At 39.1% G+C, this 19,123-nt stretch overlaps 1 protein-coding gene across 1 annotated transcript; it reads left to right on the forward strand.

Annotated features, from left to right (window-relative positions):
- The first annotated feature begins 1,196 nt into the window (after positions 1 to 1,196).
- Positions 1,197 to 18,148, forward strand: LOC143118184 (polymeric immunoglobulin receptor-like). Its single transcript, XM_076279313.1, has 7 exons — positions 1,197 to 1,233; positions 2,580 to 2,888; positions 14,379 to 14,699; positions 15,008 to 15,328; positions 16,112 to 16,210; positions 17,078 to 17,115; positions 17,230 to 18,148. Exons 1-7 carry the CDS (start codon positions 1,197 to 1,199, stop codon positions 17,593 to 17,595), a joined length of 1,491 nt encoding a protein of 496 aa, XP_076135428.1. The 3' UTR covers positions 17,596 to 18,148.
- The last annotated feature ends 975 nt before the right edge of the window (positions 18,149 to 19,123 follow it).

The following is a 19,123-nucleotide window of genomic DNA, read 5'->3' on the forward strand; positions in this document are numbered from 1 at the left end:
TAACAATACAATAACATATAACAATAGCATATAACAGATGTCTAGTTTTCTATCACATTCTATCAGTCTGTCACAGACTCTCACTCTTCCTCATCATTTTGACTTCATGATTATTTGTTTGTTTGTTTGTTCACATGTTTGAGTATCTGCATTCTAATTAGCCAGATGGAGAAGTTCTGCTGATCTTTTCATGTGCTGATGTAAGTGTTAAAACTACAAACCTCTGACGTACCTCACAGATGAAGACAGATGAGATGCATCATCTGAAATAACGTCACAGTAGCGGAAAAGGGTCTGGAAATACCTGAACTGATACTGTACTTAAAGTAAAATTTTGCTGTCCTTTTATGGTTTTATTCACTATTGTTCACTCTTAATCACCTCCATTTACTATTGTTTGCTCTCATTTGAGCAACACACACGGAATTGTCTCTGTAAAATGTGCTAAATAACCTTTCTTGGCCTTGCTTTGCCTTTTGCCTCACAGATAGCCATCTCGTCTGTATTTCTCACAGCAACACTAAGGTGTCTTACAGCAGAGTTCAGTTGTGTCTTTATCAAGAAACACTTTTGTGATCATTCATAATTAATTAACTGGATCAGTTAATTCAGTATGATTAGAAATGTACACTACTGTCTCAGTTAATATTAAACTACATACTTACTCAAGACCGTCACTGCTCTCTTCCCAGCAACACACCCACGGGTCAGTTCTTTGAAATGATCATCTTTTGTGACCTGTGGTTATGAGGCCAAAAATAGAAGTCTGGCAGTTTTGCAAGAGTTTAACAAGAACACGACACAAACTTCACATGCAGCCGGACGGCACTCAAATGAAAGAGAGAGAGAGAGAATTACTCTTACCGGTACATCATTTCCTTTACAATATCCTCCCCCTCACTTTATCTCCATCACAGACTTCATTCCAAAATACTTTGGAACACAGCAGCAGAATTCTTAATTATTAGTTTGTTTGTTTAAGTTTGTGAACAGTAACTTGCCAGAGATGGAAAAGTGATGCTGACATTACGTGCTGATAAAGGTGCTAAACCACAAACACAAAACGACTGAATGAGGAAGAGACGTTCGACTGCAGACATCAGAGACACGGACAGAGACACGGACACGCTTCAGCGAAAACATCGACACAGAGAAGACGTTTCTGGAACACCTGAGCTCAGGTACTCTAGCTGAAGATGAGGCTCCTTCTCTTCACCCTCTACCTTCTCACAGGTAACTGTTCTTTTAAAACTGTTTGACATTGGAGCATCATGAGTAACTTATCTTTTGCCTCAACAATGACATAGTTAATGTTGGGGGATATTACATACAATTCCACATCACAATGTACTTTCCTATTGAAGACACACAAACAGTATGACTAATCTTCAATACAAGTTCTATTGTATAACTGTTCTATTACAGTTTTTTCTGAATGCTTAAACACATTTTTTGTAACTATGGCTTTTTTTGCAAAACTCTACACACAAATGGCAAAACCACTCACTGAGTTCGCAAAACTAAAAGCACAAACACTGCTTTGCACTCAGTTTGCAATTTTGTAACACACACTTTGCACAACTGTAGGCACAATGGCTATTATTTACACTATTTTGCCAACTCTCTGGCACACTTTCTCATGTGAAAACTGTTTTAGATAATTAGTTCACTTTGCAATCAGCCTAAGCACTATAAATAAGCCACAGGTAATGTACAATGGGTACAATGGAGTGAGCAGGAAGAGTGAGAAGAGAAAGAAATAGCCCTTTTACAGACAAAAAAACAGTCTATATGTGGGGATATTGTCATGTCAGGCCTGGATACGTCATTCCAGAATATATTTTTCCCAGTGCCTTGGACTAGGACATTGCATGTGATGTAGACAGAACTTTGAGAGAGACGACTCGATGTATACTGATTTGTTTTGTCTCAGTGAAATGCTATTTTGTGTTTTGACTTGGAATACACTTGTGTTTGTTTTGATGTGTGTAAATAAACACTAATACTTGAAGTTTGGATCCCTGTATGTTTACAGAACTATGACAAAAGTATGACCTCAAACTGACATAGTCTACCTTGTGCACAGAGAAAGCAAAAGTCAGATGTGTTTTTATTCATACCATCAGTGTGTAGTTGGCACATTGTGTGCTTACTATTGTGATGGCTTGTGTTTACTGTTAGATATGAAAACACCATTTTTACAAAGGTGTGAAGAGTTAAGCAAGGTGTGTTAGCTTTTGCAAGAGAACTACAATGTTTTGCTGATTGGGTGAGAGGTTTTGCCATTTGTGTGTAGAGTTTTGCAAAAAAAGCCATAGTTACAAAAAATGTGCTTAAGCAATCAGAAAAAACTGTAAACATGGACATAGAACCAAATAGACTTGTCTGTCAGTGCAGTTAGGTGATGATACAGAAAACCAGCCATTCAGTGTAGTGTAACAGATTCATTTAACACAGAAACTGCACTTCCTTATCCAACACACACACAGTACTGGCAGATAAATGAATATATGTAAATAACCAATCCTCACATTAATGTTGTTGTTGATTATTGTCTTTACCATCTGAATGTTGGGCAGCTCTGTGTGATGGGGAGTTGATCTCAGTGACTGGAGCTCTGGGAGGATCTGTGGACATGAGCTGTCAGTACTCTAAGGAGCATGAACACCACAACAAGACCTTCTGTAAGGTGGAAGGAAACATCTGTCCCACAATTCTTCATTTTACTGAACCAACATCACAGACAAAGGGAAGATTCACCATGACATACAACAGAGAGGAAAGATCATTGTTTGTGAGCATCAGTGCGCTAACTGAGGAGGACACAGCTGTGTACTGGTGTGGATTCGACTATCCAAATAATAAGATAACTGGAGTGGAAGCCTTCGGTACGTATTGCAGTCTATAATTATGGCATCATGCCGTCTTCAGTGTTCTCTGTTGTTTACTTTTGTGTTACTTGCTGAGTCCACTGAATTTTACTGAAGTTTGCCAGATGAAATCACAAAAGCACGATGATATAAGTGTTTTAAGTGTTTAGTTTTTTAGTTTACCACCATGTCTTGATTATTTGAGTTATATTTGCTTACAAACCTTCATTCTAAAAAGTGATGTGTTAAAATGACATCTGCTGTGTGTGCTCAGGGACAACCCATTTTGTGTCAATTTCAACACAGCAATAGTGTGGCTGGCTGGGTGAAAGACAGTTTAAAATACAGGTTTTTTTGTTAAAATGTATCTTTAACCTTTCAACCAGCCACACACTGTAAAACATCTTTAGTCAAGCCAACTTAAAAATGTAAGGCAACCAGCTGTGAAAGGATTTGGAGTAAGTAAGGGCCAAATTATGTGATGACTTGCTCTTTTAAGTTAACACAGATGTGTAATTTTTGTTGACTTTACTTTATTTAGCAAGTTCAGTCCATTCAAATTGTGATGTTGAAATAAATTGAAATAATCAATCCAAATCCCTTACAAAAATTAACAAAGGATCAAACATGGTTTGATAAAAAATGTAAGGCAGCCAGCTGCCAACGGATTTTGAGTAAACACAACTTAGAAGAGCAAGTTGGCACATCATGATTCTAAGTTATCCCTTATGAAAATTAACCGTGGATTAACCATGGTTTTACTATGTTTTTTTGGGTAAATAACCATGGTATATCACTACAGTTGATAAAAAAGCATTATTCCCCGTGTGACGATCAAACTCACAACCTTCAGATTATAAGACTGACACAGTACCTAATGCACTAGCAAGGCTTCAGCTACAGATGTCAGCAGAGAGCTCATTTTCAACTTGACAGTGTTTTAACTTTGATTTAGAAGTCAACTCAATAACATGTGGGCTGAACTTAAAAATGGTAAATTATTGCCCTAACTACAGCAGTTGGGGATTATGGGTAATTAGGGCCCGAGCACAGACGAATGGAAGGATTATTATTATTATGGATGAAAAGTCTTGGAATTTGGCACACACATCTGGTATCACAATGGCTACACATGCATAAAGGCTTGGCCCTGGGCGTGACTGTGACTTGTGGTTGGCATATAGTTTTAGATACACACACCAAATTTGGTTGGTGTGTGTAACTACCAAAAACAATCAACTTTTGTATTACAGTAACATGCCATTAGCCACGCCCACAGGAAGTGAAGTAATTGAGATTTTGTGTGTTGTGGACATGATCAATTTTAACATACTCCTCCTAGACGGTTGCTCCGATTCATGTGAAAGTTGGTATACATGATGCCAATATGTTTCTGATTCTAAATGGAAAAGCTTTTTTTGATATGTTGTAATTTGATGAAATGGCGAAACTATGAATTTTAATACCCTTCCACAAAAACAATAAATGTGCCTTAATTCACCATGCATGGCTTGCAATGTTTTAAATTTAACAGATTATTGAATACCATGGTAATGACAATATTGACAAGCCCATAATCCATATTTGGCACAGTGCCACCCACTGGCAACAGAAAGAATGACAAGAACACTGATGTCACGTGATAGATTTGAACATACTCCTCCTAGACGGTTTGTCAGATTCATGTGAAATTTGGCAAATATGATGGCAAGATGATGCTGATGTTAAATCGCTAAGGGATTTTTGATATGTTGTAATATGTTATGATTTTAATATCTTACACATAAACAGGAAATGTGCCATAAAGTCAAAGTGCATTGAATGAACAGTCTGAAACTTCTCAGGTTAATAGATATTATGATTAAGAGAATATCCAGAAATCCTATTGGCCTGCCTGACATAGCGCCACCACCTGGCCAAACAGGAAATGTGTCAGAAATGGGCAATGCCTTAACTGATTTATTTTAATCTTAGTAGGTATAAAATATTGGAAATCATTATTGTGATGATATTCACATGTGTAATTCATAGGGGTGTGAATCTCTCATGTAAAAGACGATACGATTTGCATCTAGATACATGGGCACGATTCGATACAAGAAAAGATACATGTTCATAAAAAACGATATAGGTACGATTCGATGCAATTCGGTGCAGTTCAAGAACGAAAAGCATTCTGAAAGATTTTTTATAATTTGCTCAAGGTGCACATTAATTTTATATTATCAATTATCATGGTCATGATTGTCAATTAGGCAAAAAAAATGTGTGAATATGATTATCTAAACTGAGGTTTGTATCATATACTGTATTGAAATGAAAAAAGAATAGTCTACATTTCAGTCAAACACAGCAGCCAAATACAACATAAAAATACATTTTTATAGATTTTATAGAGTTATATCCGATTGCTTTCAAGGAGCTGTAGCCTATTGTTGAGGTAAGACAATACCGAAATAAAATAAAACAGTGCTTAAGACTCTTGGGGCTGTATTTTGGGTCACCAGCGCATGGCGTAAAGTTCGTTATTCACCGGCGCGAAGTTGAATTCGTTATTTTGCACCTTTATTTTTTAAGCATTGCGCCCAGGGGTGTGGCAATTAACAACCTAGGGAGGGACCTGGCGCATTGTCTAAAAATCGCTATCATACACCACCTAAACCTGGTCAGAAGTCAATGGCGAGTTGTTCATATGCTATTTTAAGAGCGCATGTCAACAGTCATATTGGCAGGTGCACGCACCATCCTTCTATCATTCATGAACGCACACCAGCGCACGTCCATGCAAAGCATTACAAATTGCACGATTACAATGGGAAACATAATTAGAATAAAGATATTACGAAATACTGTACATCTCATGATGAGTAGTTATTCACCATCATTTGCAAATTGGTAATGACAGTTAAAAGTGATTAGGGGAGAGGCGAGAGACACGTATGGAGCACAGCTGAAGACGCACTGTCACGAGATATAAGCAACTCCTCTGCAGGATAAATGTTGTTTTATTCAGTCATTTGAGCAACATTAGGGTAAGTGTTGCTTTTTCCAGCCTATGTTTTCGATGGTAACCCATTGTCAGTCAATAGTGAAAGTAACTGCATATAACTGTATTGTCGTTGACTGACTCCTTGGTGAAGTTAGTTTCACTTTGCCAATGAGTTCAAATAATAGACGAGTGCAAATGCGTGAAGGCTATGCTAGATTTTAGTAAAGCATGGTTTAAGAATGACTATTCCATACGGTCTCGCAAGCAGCCTCCTTCAAATGCGCCGTTGAATGCCAAAATACCGATGCATTTATTTGACATATCGCGCGTTGCGCCGTTAAAGGGAATGACAGATGTCATTCTCATTGGTTTAAAATGATGTTACGCCCCAAACACACCCATATGACTGATTAAAAGACCTAGGAACACCTTGTTACGCCATGCGCTCCAATTTTGAGAACGAAACCCCTCCCAATGTGAACTGGACATCCTACTAAATTTGAATAGACTTTTGACGAGTGACGATGCACTTTAGAATGTCATGATAGGGCCCTTGGCCTTTTCTCATATAGCCTACAAGAATAAAATAGGCCTACATGTCAATCAACTCTCTGGGCTTATTTTGTTCCAATGGTAGACCTAATATGCAGAAACCTATAATGCCACAAGTCTGAGTGAATATGAACAAAATAATAATAATTTGTGCATCGTTTTAGCAGCAAGGGCCAAATTATTCTTTAACATTAAGGAAATCCCTTCATCAAACGTAAGGCTACTCTACAGACTATCATTGATGTTTAGGAATGCTTATGCTATAGTAAGTGTTTAATTTCGCGCTGGACATTGAAAAACAAAAGAGTAAAAATTGTCAAACAAACGACCGAGTGCGAGTTGTCACATGCTTAAGTTGCAGTAGATGTATGGGTAATGAGGTCCTTTGACAACTTTGGGCAATGAATGTAGCCAAAAACGAACTGCATTACCCACAAATCCGTGCCACGTGTAGCTTCAAAACAGGAAGTGGGATGAACGCGCTGCTTGCAACGTAAATGAGAGTCTGAGCGAGCAGAAAAGGTTGTGAACCAATTCATAACAAGTAAATTGATATAGCGACCGGTTCATTTCAGTTTTATTCCGATACGGGGCTTCACGTATCGATGTAGCCGTATCTTACACGTTAAAAAACGGATACCGATATGTACTGTATCGGTTAATCTTTACACCCCTAGTAATTCAGATACCTAGCATAGCGCCATCATCTGGTTAACCATGAAATGTGCCAGAAATGTTCTATGCTTTGAATAAATGGTCTGAAACTTAACAGGTTAATAGATATTATGATTATGATGACATCTAGACACCCAATGGGCCTGCCGGCATAGTGCCACCACCTGGCCAAGCAGGAAATGTGCCAGAAATGGACAATGCCTTAAGTGATTGATCTGAAAGTTTACAAACATTTTGGATATCAGTATTGTGATGATATTCACATGTGTAATTTCCATGCCTAATATAGCGCCACCATCTGGCCAACCAAAAAGTGTATCAGAAATGTTCTTTGCTTACAGTTTTTTCTGATTGCTTAAGCACATTTTTTGTAACTATGGCTTTTTTAGCAAAACTCTACACACAAATAGGAAAACCTTTCACCCAATCAGCAAAACATGTAGTTCTCTTGCAAAAGCCAACACACCTTGCTTAACTCTTCACACCTTTGTAAAAATGGTGTTTTCATATCAAACAGTAAACACAAGCCATCACAATAATAAGCACACAATGTGCCAACTACACACTGATGGTCTGAATAAAAAAACACATCTGGCTTTTGCTTTCTCTGTGCACAAGGTAGACTATGTCAGTTTGAGGTCATACTTTTGTCATAGTTCTGTAAACATACAGGGATCCAAACTTTACCGTAAGTATTGGTGTTTATTTACACACATCAAAACAAACACAAGTCTGTTTTTCCAAGTCAAAACACAAAATAGCAATTTCACTGAGACAAAACAAATCAGTCTACATCGGGTCGTCTCTCTCAAAATTCCGTCTACATCACATGCAATGTCCTAGTCCAAGGCACCGGGAAAAATATATTCTGGAATGACGTATCCAGGCCTGACATGACAATATCCCCACATGTAGACTGTTTTTTTTGGGCTGTAAAAGGGCTATTTCTTTCTCTTCTCACTCTTCCTGTTCCCTCCATTGTACCCATTGTACATTACCTGTGGCTTATTTATAATGCTTAGGCTGATTGCAAAGTGAACTAATTATCTAAAACAGTTTTCACATGAGAAAGTGTGCCAGGGAGTTGGCAAAATAGTGTAAGTGCTGTGAATTGTGCCTACAGTTGTGCAAAGTGTGTGTTACAAAATTGCAAACTGAGTGCAAAGCAGTGTTTGTGCTTTTAGTTTTGCGAACTCAGTGTGCTATAAGTATTAATAGTTTTAGAAATTGTGCTATAAGAATCACAGTTGTGTTTAAGCATTCAGAAAAAAACTGTAAAATGAATGATCTGAAATTTCTCAGGTTAATATATATAATGATTATGATGACACCCAATGGGCCTGCCTTGCATTGCGCCCCCACCTGGCCAAGAAAGTAAATGTGGCAGAAAATAAAATACAAAAACAAATAGCACACGCATCAAACATGTACATTTCACAAACGCACCACGTCGGTGCTTTGTTGGATTCCGACATGTCACGGGTTGCGGCCCCCAGGTGCTCGGGCCCGCCATTGCCGCTTGCGGCTATATTTTTTACATTGTTGTTTATAATGTTTATTTTTTTCTCATTACTCTTTATTGTTAGCCTGGCGAGCCAGACCCACATTAAAATGTAGGGTCTGGGCACTCACCGTTCGCAGTGCTCAGTCCGAGGGGCGGGATAATCAGTTGTATTTCAAATTCCCTCTGCACGCAATAGGACGCAATAGGATATTTGTTTTCAAGTAGCAGGGAATTCAAGCCAAACCGTTGCAACTCTGCCATCAATCATTATGTTAAGCCCACCAAACGACTCTAGACACGATTTCAATGCCTGATTAAGTTTCGATTTCTGGAGCTCACAAGCCAACGGAGAGTTGCTAGACTAGCCCTGGCAGCAAATGTAATTTGCTGCCGCTAGGGCCGCATCTAGATTTCTAGGCTACTTTATTGTGGCTTTTTGGTATGTGTATTTTATAGAACAACTGATGAGCAAATTTATTTTAGAGAGTAAATATACTTCTTATTGGGTGCAATGCAAATGCAAAATTGACTACTTTGTCAATTAGCATTAATCTGTCACAAAGTTGGGCACTCGATGCTTACTTGCATTATGTGTCTGGGTGCTGCTGGGGGGGGGGGGGGTTCTACCCAATATTATATACCGTAAAACTTCAAATAATCGCCGAGTCCCTAAGACACGCCTGTCTCTTTTAAATGCCTGGCGTGGCTACAGGTTTGGGTTAAAGGCCGGTCTCCAGTAGAGGCCTGGTTTGTTTTTTAGTTTCAGGTTGTATTTAATCTTCTAAAACCCGTCAGATCGTCTGTTTAAAGATTCGCAATGACACGAAACCGTTACAGAAAGGAGGTTACAGCAGTGTGAATCTTGGGTGTGATTTGGGCTTAAGTATGGCGCAGACTGCGCACGTTATGATTAGATGGCATTAAAAGACTGCGGTGGGGAAAAGCTAGAGTTCCAAATTGTATAACTTTTTTTCCAATATGAACTATGCCTATATGTCTGACTTCGTCATCGTTCAATTCATTCCTTGTGTTTAAAATTTGCAGATAGGCCGATGGTAAGCTTGTTTTTATACTGGTAACAAAACCAGAACGGTTATAGCGAACGTTATTCTTTATTCTAAATGCCATGGCGATAAAGAGAAAGAAGTCAGAAATGGAATATACCTTAGACTAGGCTATATCAGAGCCTGTCTACGGACATTCTCTGGCTATATAACCTATTGAAATAGGTTAATGATGTAAAGTCAAGTGCGCTTCTCTGGGACTTGTGTGTGCGCGCACTGTTTTTATTGATGAGTCGGAGTGGCAAGTGCTGCGCATAGTTGCAGTGGAATGTGGCTGACCAGGGCATTATAAAACTTCTCACTCTTAGACCTACTCATACGTAAGGGATAATGTATAGAACGCCGGTCATTACTGTGAAAATAAGTCCCGATAGGGCGAACCGGACCCCGACGCGCAGCGGAGGGGTCTTGTTCCGCCCTGAAGGGACTTATTTTCACAGTAATGTCCTGCGTTCTATACATTATCCCGCTTATTATACGGCTACTTGCCAAAACGAAATAATAAACTCCCCACGATATCACTTTAGCCTACATAACCTAGCCTATTTGTTACCGTTCATCGTGGCATTTGCTGAGAAACAAATAGTTCGCAACAACACACGCTGCTGAACTTGAATCAAACATTCTTTAGAACACACAACCGTCTGCTTTCACGTTTGAATGAAGTTCCAGTCCTTGCGATATGAAAGACGTATCAGAAGCACAAAACCCGTTGCCATTGACAGCGGTAATTATATGTTTGCAGCGGTAATTACATGAATATATCTTACCGCTAGAACTTTGGGAAATCCCATTCAAGTCAATGGAGCGTTCTACTAGCATTGTGAAGAGCCATATAATAAACGGCGGTGAAATGGCGTATTTAGCGTTCTAAATTCGAATCACATGCTGGGGGAGAAATCGTCAGACATCCATGATTATTTTGTTATTCAGCACCCCTGGTCAAAAATATATTCCCGCCAGGGGCGGAGTGGGGCACTAAAATCCACCGGGAAAATTCTGACGGATCTTTAACCTTCTAACACTGTTCTGGTCAAAAATGACCGATTTACACATTCCCTGTACCATAAATATGGCATTTTCATCAAATTGCCTCAAGACCTTATGATATCCTTCACAAAAGGCATTTGAACTCATGAGATTTATTGTGACTAATTTCTTTGAATTTTGAGTGATTTATTCAACTTGGTCACACTTTTTTTGTTTACGGTCAAAAATGACCGCCATAGGAAATGAATGCGAAAGAACATTACACGCGACATGCGCTATGAAATGCATTATAGTCAATGGCTTGCGCACGGAAAAACTGGTCTGCCGCTGCGCTCAGCAAAGCGCAGCACAAGCGGCATTTTGCTACATTGTATCCTACAATGTTCAGTCACAGTGCTTTGAGTACATGATAAAGCGCTCTACAAATAAAATGCAATCAGAGTGCAGGTTTTGTACTGGGGTTTGAGGCCAGGTGGGGTGACTGCTTTTTCCTGTCGCTACATAATGCCAGAAGTGAAAGGGCTTGCTGTGATGCTAATGGAAGTGTGCTCAAAGTAAGAGCTGTATGAGGGACCCTTAGGTCAGGTTGACCCCTGTTTGAGGGCCCCCATGAAAAGGCGATGCATTAGTGAGGCACCCTGTGTCTGTGATTAACAGTGGATGGAAGGATGGAAGAGGGGCACCTGTTTGTGTGAAGTGCATGAGTGTGCTTCATGAAGTTTTACAAAATGCCAGCGCTATGGTTGAGTATGTGCCCTGACTACCATACCAACATCCATTGAGGCAACAAATCTTAAAAATATATACATAAAAAATATTATTATTACTATTTTTATAGTGTACATTTTTAATTTATGTTAAAGTTTTGACACTTTGCCATCCTTGCGCGTGCCGCGGTCAAAGTTCAGGTTGTACCGCGGCACGCTGTAAGTCATTGGTATTTTGCGCTGAGCCCAGCGGCAAGCACAACAAAAATCTTTGGGACGTTACCTCAACCAAGAGCAACCTAGCGGTGAGTGCAGCGCATACCGTGTACAATGTGATACCCCCTTAAGACATCTCCATACATGCACTCCTACAATTAAGAGCAATTAAAACTGTACGGTCAAATTTGACCGCGAACAGTAAATTAAGGGGGGTAGCAACGAACAGTGTTTAAAGGTTAAACAACAACGGAAGCGGAGCGCATACACGCTGCTCGCACGCATAGACAGTAAAGGGGGAAAAAACTTGCTTGTCTTGTGTAGCCAATGGATACAGAAGCTTATTGCTGCCACACTAAAATAATTAAAAAGGCTCAGTATTATGTAATTACGTGAAAAGTTTCTTGTTATAACAATATCTTTTTCATGTTTTAACAAGATATTTATCACGTTATTACATGAAATTATCACGTTATTTCATGATACTGATATTTTCACGTTATAACGTGAAAATATCATGTTATTTCAAGATATGATATTTTTACGTTTTAACAAGATATTTATCACATTATTACATGAAATTATCACGTTATTTCATGATACTGATTAGATACTGATATTTTGACCCTTCCCCACAGCCTTAGAAATGACAGCGATGACCTGACATGCAGGCTACCGAGCCAGAGCGGTCTAGGCTATACATTCACCCACATTGCGTGAAGATTTGCATATTTATCAAAGCCCTTTCTCCCTCTTGCGTCAAGTTAGCGAAAGTTTTATTTATTGTGTTGATAAGAAGATAAAGCAGAACTATCAGGCTGTGTGAGCCATATATATACAGTCTATGGTGTGAGCAGGCTATCCTGCATAGAACCTCTCTATCGGCCTCCTTTTCAGCAGCTCTCTGCCGATACACACACATCCCTCTTCGCTGCTCCTCAGTCAGCTGGGAATTGACCACACACACAGACTACACACTCATACACACATGCACAAAAACAAACACTCATCAAGCAGCACTGTAATAGCAGTCAGGGTGCAAGTTCATAGACACTAGTTATCATTTATGCCAGCCATGAGCTCTCGTGGCCTAGTTTCGTTATTTTGAAATAACGTGATAATTTCATGTAAAAACGTGATACATATCTTGTAAAAACGTGAAAAAATCATATCTTGAAATAACATGATCATATTTTCATGTTATAACGTGAAAATATCATTATCATGAAATAACGTGATAATTTCATGTAATAACGTGATACATATCTTGTTAAAACGTGAAAAAGATATTGTTATAACAAGAAACTTTTCACGTAATTACATAATACTGAGCCTTTTTATTTCTTTTAGTGTGGCAGCAATAAGCTTCCGTAAATGGAAGCATATCTTTGCAAAAGTTCTGTTGCCATTCCATGTTCGTCAAATACGGTTCTTGCATGATTTCAAGGACTGAAAAACAATTGCTTTAGCTCACAGGCCTTTTCTCCATAGGCAACTGCCGTATAGCCTAATAGCGCTGAAAATGTTATAGCATGCATGACTGAGCAGGACTGTGCATTAGGCTACCATTTTTTGTCAGATCATGGATCATTTCAGGTGTGCAATAACTTTAAAAGGAGTTTTCATATGTTAGGGTGGTGTGGCGATTACTATTGAAATGTTAAAACCAAATTGTCCACTGAAATCAGAACTTAAACAACCCCTGAATTCATAATGGTGGGTGGGTATAAATTGGGTACAAATTGTAACCCAAATTATTAATTGCACAAAAAGATATTTTTTTTTGTAAAAAAAAAAAAAATAGATTAGATTCCCCATGCAAACTTTGAAATGAACAAACTTAACAAAAATGTTGGTAGTGTTGCATAGGTTATTGATATTACATTTGAAAATACAGTTGCTTAATATATAAAGACGTATAGGCCTGCACAGTATTGATAATTTAAAAGTAAAAATCACATAGGCCTATTATTTAGGAGTACTACCCTCGCAAAAAAGGGGTGAGGGTATGTTTGTTTTAAATGAGTAGCCCTCCATATGATTTCGGGTCTTCAGGTAGCCCTCATTCCCAAAAAGGTTGGAGACCCCTGGCGTAGGCTATTTGCTAGTGACAAAATATGAGCTTTCAGTGTGATACGATCTCTTTGTAGATTACGTTTAATTAAAACGTGTTTCATCTGTTCTGGCTATCCCCGCTATTTGGATCTTACTGTATCTCACTCAATGAACAACATCTCAACACTAAATGAATGATGATCCGTAATTGTCATCAGATAGCCTAGTCATATATGATATATAGGTAGACATTCAGTGTGTTTGAAATAATTAATTCGATAATATTTTCCATCTTTGCAGAGGAAAAGTTTTGTGTAAAGGGAATTAAAGGCCTGTCTCATATAGACGCCTGTCTCTAATACTAGCCGGTGCAGTTTGGCGATTTGGGAAAATAAAAGCCTGGGCTATTATTTGGAGTTTTACGGTAGTATTATCAGGGAGGGGGCTCTCTGCCCCCTGTCAGTGCTGGGCCCTTAGAATCTCTCCATCTGTGTTGTTTGTTGTTTACATCAGTGTCTGTTGTGTCTGTGCTTAATCGTCTCTCTCCATCTGTGTTGTTTGTTGTTTACATCAGTGTCTGTTGTGTCTGTGCTTCATCGTCTCTCTCCATCTGTGTTGTTTGTTGTTTACATCAGTGTCTGTTGTGTCTGTGCTTCATCATCTCTCTCCATCTGTGTTGTTTGTTGTTTACATCAGTGTCTGTTGTGTCTGTGCTTCATCATCTCTCTCCATCTCCTCTCTCTACTTCCTCCCCAGTGCTGCATGTGACTCCTCTGATTGGATATGAAGGAGGAGAACTGAGGGTCCGATGCCCTTATGAGAGAAGATATGAGAAGAATGGGAAGTATTTCAATAGAGTGGGATCACCTCACCATAATAAATCAAAGACTCTCATTCAGACCAACCTGTCCCAGACACAAGCTACAGAAGGGAGATTCTCTCTGTATGATGACACCACTGCAAGAGTCTTCACTGTGACCATCACTGGACTCAACGCTGAGGATTCTGGGAAGTATGAGTGTGGAGTTAAGAGAAACATTTCTGATATCCATGAGCTGCAGGTGTTGGTGAAACAATGTAAGTATTAAAACAGATTACTTTTTCATATTGCCTTTACAAAGTAATTGAAAGTATTTACAATTGGCACATTTATTTTGAATTTCACTGGATATTTTGGTGAATGGGAAATATGGAGTAAACAGAAAAAGGCAGAAAAATGGCTAAAGCATACAAGTGTATTGAAAAATATTGGTTTTGACATATTTAGTGCTACTAGTTACTTAGTACTTAGTTACATACTTAGTTTATAAAGTAACTGAGAGTATGATAACACGACTATACAGTTGATAGTAATTACATTGTGCCACATTTGTCTTGACTAATAGTGGAGAAGTTGATTGGATATGAAAGCGAATCTGTCTCCATCACCTGCAAGTATCAGAAGAAAAAGACTGGAACAGATGAGAACAAGAAATATTTCTGCAAAGGACCATCACCGTCAGAATGTATAAATACTGGGGTCAAAGTTCAAACCGACATGACAGTAGAAGACAGATTCTCTCTGAGAGACGAGCCAACATCTGAAGTCTTCACTGTGACCATCACTGACCTGAGAGCAGAGGATGCTGGGATATACTGGTGTGTGGAATGGTGTGATAATGTAGGATACATCTACACCACTGCAGTGAAGGTGGAGGTAGAGACAGGTGAGTTCCAACTTCATTATACACATCACTCATATCTCACCTATTCAACTTCATCAGTAACATGTTATATTTTTAATAACAACAGCCATCAGCATCGACAATCGCATGGTCAGACCTCTTGAGCGAGGGGCTTTTGTCATGCTTAAGTGTGTTTGGGCACGCTTAAGCATGACAAAAGACATGTAATACTGCCATCAACAACTTCCACTGATAAAATATCTGTGTCAAATATTCTGTAAGTTGCTGACTCCTGACACACATTGCATGGTGATTGAGGGACTTTTGTCATGCTTAAGCATGTTTGGACACTGCCCTGCCCCATGCCAACCAGCTCCAACCAACAACACCAGTTTGATCAGTGTGCAGTGTCCCTCTGTATTTGTCAGATGGGATTTTGTTTGACTTTCACAATTTTATCTCGTGAGTTAGACAGCAACTTCTCTGTACACCTTGGATACAGGTGTAAACAGTGATGTGTCTCGGCAGACCACTTGCGACCTGATCACCCAAGACACATTCTGAAAACAAACTGAGGTCTTACTGTCTGGGTAGTCTGAAGTTGGTTTTCTGAACATTTTAATTACTGTCACCTACTGCAGTCAGCCTGTCTGTGTTACAAAACAGCAAACTGAGTGCAAATCAGTGTTTGTGCTTTTAGTTTTGCGAACTGAGTGAGTGGTTATGCTATAAATATTAATAGTTTTAGAAATTGTTCTATAAGAATCACAGTTGTGTTTAAGCATTCAGAAAAAACTGTAACACCCCATTCATGTGTTCCCTCAGGTCCTCCTGTCATGTTGACCGTGTGTTTGGCCATAGCAGTGCTGGTGCTTGGGATTGCTGTCCTCATATGCATCAAACACAGGAGAACGAGGACACAAGGTTGGTCTGTGTCTGTGTGTGGGTTATATAGTCAAACACATCTGCACAGTTGTGGTGCATAAGTCAACTTATCAGAACCATCAGCAAGCATTACTACGCAGCTTTGTCAACTTCCCTGTTTACTTTTAGACTCACAATCTTCCTCTTCTGCAACTTATAAAATTGGGAAGATTTTTCCATTATCATCACATTCCTCTGACATGTTTTCTCACCATCTGACACAGTCTGAGGTGTCTGAGGCCTGCAGTAAGATCCTGTTTTGCACACCTCCCACTAACCATGACATCATTATTTAGTGTAGAGGTGTGTGCAAAACTACAAGGGTTGCTGCTTTTCCTTACACTTGTCACTTGGTACAAAAGAGAACACTAATTATCCATCTGTGAGTCATGTGATGAGAGTCTACACTGAATTATGTCATGTAATGATTTGACCTTCGCATATTATCATTTAGATGAAAAACCACCTTGTAGTAAAAAAGTTCCCCTTTCTTTGATTCACTGTTTTGATGGCCCCATCTGTCTGAAAATGGAACTGCGTCTGTTGGCCAGGTCTTGTGTTTCCCACCATTATGAACACGATGATTTAGATCAAGTGGACATATTAGTGCCTTTAAATCCAGTAGATGAGAGAAGCAATCTCCCACAGTCACAGTTAAATGTCCCAAATACATTTTGTTTGTTCTCACAGCATGTACAGTATCAGACCAGTAACTTGTGTACTCGTTCACAAGGTGTGAAGTATTCCAAAGAATGTCATAGTGTCCATATGGTGCAGAATAAGTATTTTACTAACAGAACAAACCATTTTGACTTTGTCATGGATGAACTGCTTAACATTATAAATGTCACTTTTTATCTACCTCAGGTTTGGCCTCCACATCAGTCAACAGCAGTGCCAGACAGGTGGGTGAAAATAAACACATCAAACCACAAAGATGACAAATAACAAACAAAAACTGTATTTGTTAAACCTCGTCATCTCTGCTTTGATTCTCTGTATTCTTTTCATTCTACCAGGATCGCCCAGTGGATTGTGTTTATGAAGAAGTGAAGGATACTATCCACCCCATGAACCCAGAGGCTACTGTGTATGCAAATACTCAATTACCCACAAACCCCTCTGATGGGCCCACCTACTCCACTCTCCAATTACCCACAAACCCCTCTGATGGGCCCACCTACTCCACTGTCCAATTACCCACAAACCCCTCTGATGGGCCCATCTACTCCACTCTCCAATTACCCACAAACCCCTCTGATGGGCCCACCTACTCCACTGTGAGCTTCCACAAGAACCAGGAGGCAGCAGCAGAGACTGACGTCACCTTCAGTTTGGAGCAGGACACCTGTGAATACTCTTCTGTCAATCATCCTACAAAGTAACTTGCTATAGACCTACTTCTAAAATCACACTGTAGAAATATGCAACTAGAAGAGTGAAAACGTGGAAAGTAAGGCGACTAGTCTTAAAATATTTTTAGTCATATAACTGCTTAAATCCAGCTTGCTCTAAAACAAATAAAAATGTGCAAATGCTGCAAGATAATGATAGACAACCAGTGTGAAACAAGTTAGACTTATAATGTTTAAAAACTTAGAAACTTGAAGTGAACTGAAGTATGTTTTCTTAATTAAAAGCATAAATAGTTTTTGCTAGAATAACCTGTTATGATTTTGCTTAAATTTAGAGAGTGTTTTTCTTAAACATAGAAGAAAGTTTGCTTATAAAATGTTTTGCTCAGACTTAAGGAATATTTTCAAAAAATGTGTTTCCTTAGATATAAAAAGGTTGTTAGATTTAAAGTGTGTTATGACAGCAAGTCAAGACAGAATACCAAACAAGGACATGTTCTGCCTGCTTGAGTGGGGTATAAAAAGAGAGCGGCTCAGGGTTCTTTGTTCTTCTTTTTCCTTTTCATTTTTCGTCGGGTCGAGCCGCAGAGACTTAGACACATTTTTCTTTCTTTGTACTTTTTTTTATTTGTATTTAATAAAAGTCAAAATCCTAACCTTTGGTTAGAGGTTTGTAAAAAGACTGTCTAGCGTTTTCTCATATTTTTCTGCCTCTCCTGTGTTGCTGAGAACCCCGGACGCCTTGCAACAGGGGATCTGCCCCAAAAACCTTCGCTCCGGGTGAGTAAGCGTCCGTTTGAGGGCTACTTTCTAAGTCACTGTATATGGGCAAAAATATACTGCGCACGCACTGACACACACAGGAGTAGTGAACTCAGCCAAGCATTTAGGAAGGACAGTCCTATGCTCCAGGGCAGACAAAAAACCGAATAGGCTTTGTTAGCAAATGTATTTTTTGTGAAAAATTGTTTGTGAAACTAAGGTCTAGGACCTGTTGGGGTCTAAATGCACATCACACATCCAAGCGAGGATACGGAAATCTGTCTGATAAATACAAGTGTATTTAGGGATAGAACCTAAATTGTTATAGATCCGTTGTGGTCAATTGAAGTTCTTATATTTTACAAGAACTGTCATTAAAAAGAGCTTTAATTTTGACAAGAATCCTCAAATAATAGGGTAGTTGATTTTCTCTCAGATCCGGACGGGCAGACAAACGTCTGTAGCGAGTTTTTAACCTCTCTCAGATTTTGATGACAAACAATTATTGCAAATAGAGCTCTGAATTTCTTCCTCTTTTAGTGAAGTTAACCACATTTTGAAGTATGAGTCAAGGGATTAGGGAACAGTGACTAAGAGATAACGAGGGACTCTGAAATGGTCCACCCTCCTTAGCCCCCAAATTAAGGAATTTGATTCAGATAGAGAGAGCCTCTCAATCAAGTCAACCCTCTCGTACATCCTAAACCTGTTGAAAAAGGGCCCTCGCATCAGACACACACACTGAAAGATACTTTCTCTTTTACCCTGTGATATTATCACAGTCCGAAGACGAACA

This window comes from Alosa pseudoharengus, unplaced genomic scaffold (assembly GCF_046254945.1).
Source record: "Alosa pseudoharengus isolate Yale_2024_CS ecotype anadromous, Long Island Sound unplaced genomic scaffold, YU_APseudo_1.1 YU_APseudo_1.1_scf_1, whole genome shotgun sequence".
Taxonomy (NCBI): Eukaryota; Metazoa; Chordata; class Actinopteri; order Clupeiformes; family Clupeidae; genus Alosa; species Alosa pseudoharengus.

Excerpts from the sequence above, each read along its gene's own strand:
- LOC143118184 (XM_076279313.1), top strand. The coding sequence starts at position 1,197 with ATGAGGCTCCTTCTCTTCACCCTCTACCTTCTCACAG. Across the intron at positions 1,234-2,579 it reads CACCCTCTACCTTCTCACAG|CTCTGTGTGATGGGGAGTTG; the intron begins GTAACTGTTCTT and ends AATGTTGGGCAG. Across the intron at positions 16,211-17,077 it reads CAGGAGAACGAGGACACAAG|GTTTGGCCTCCACATCAGTC; the intron begins GTTGGTCTGTGT and ends TATCTACCTCAG.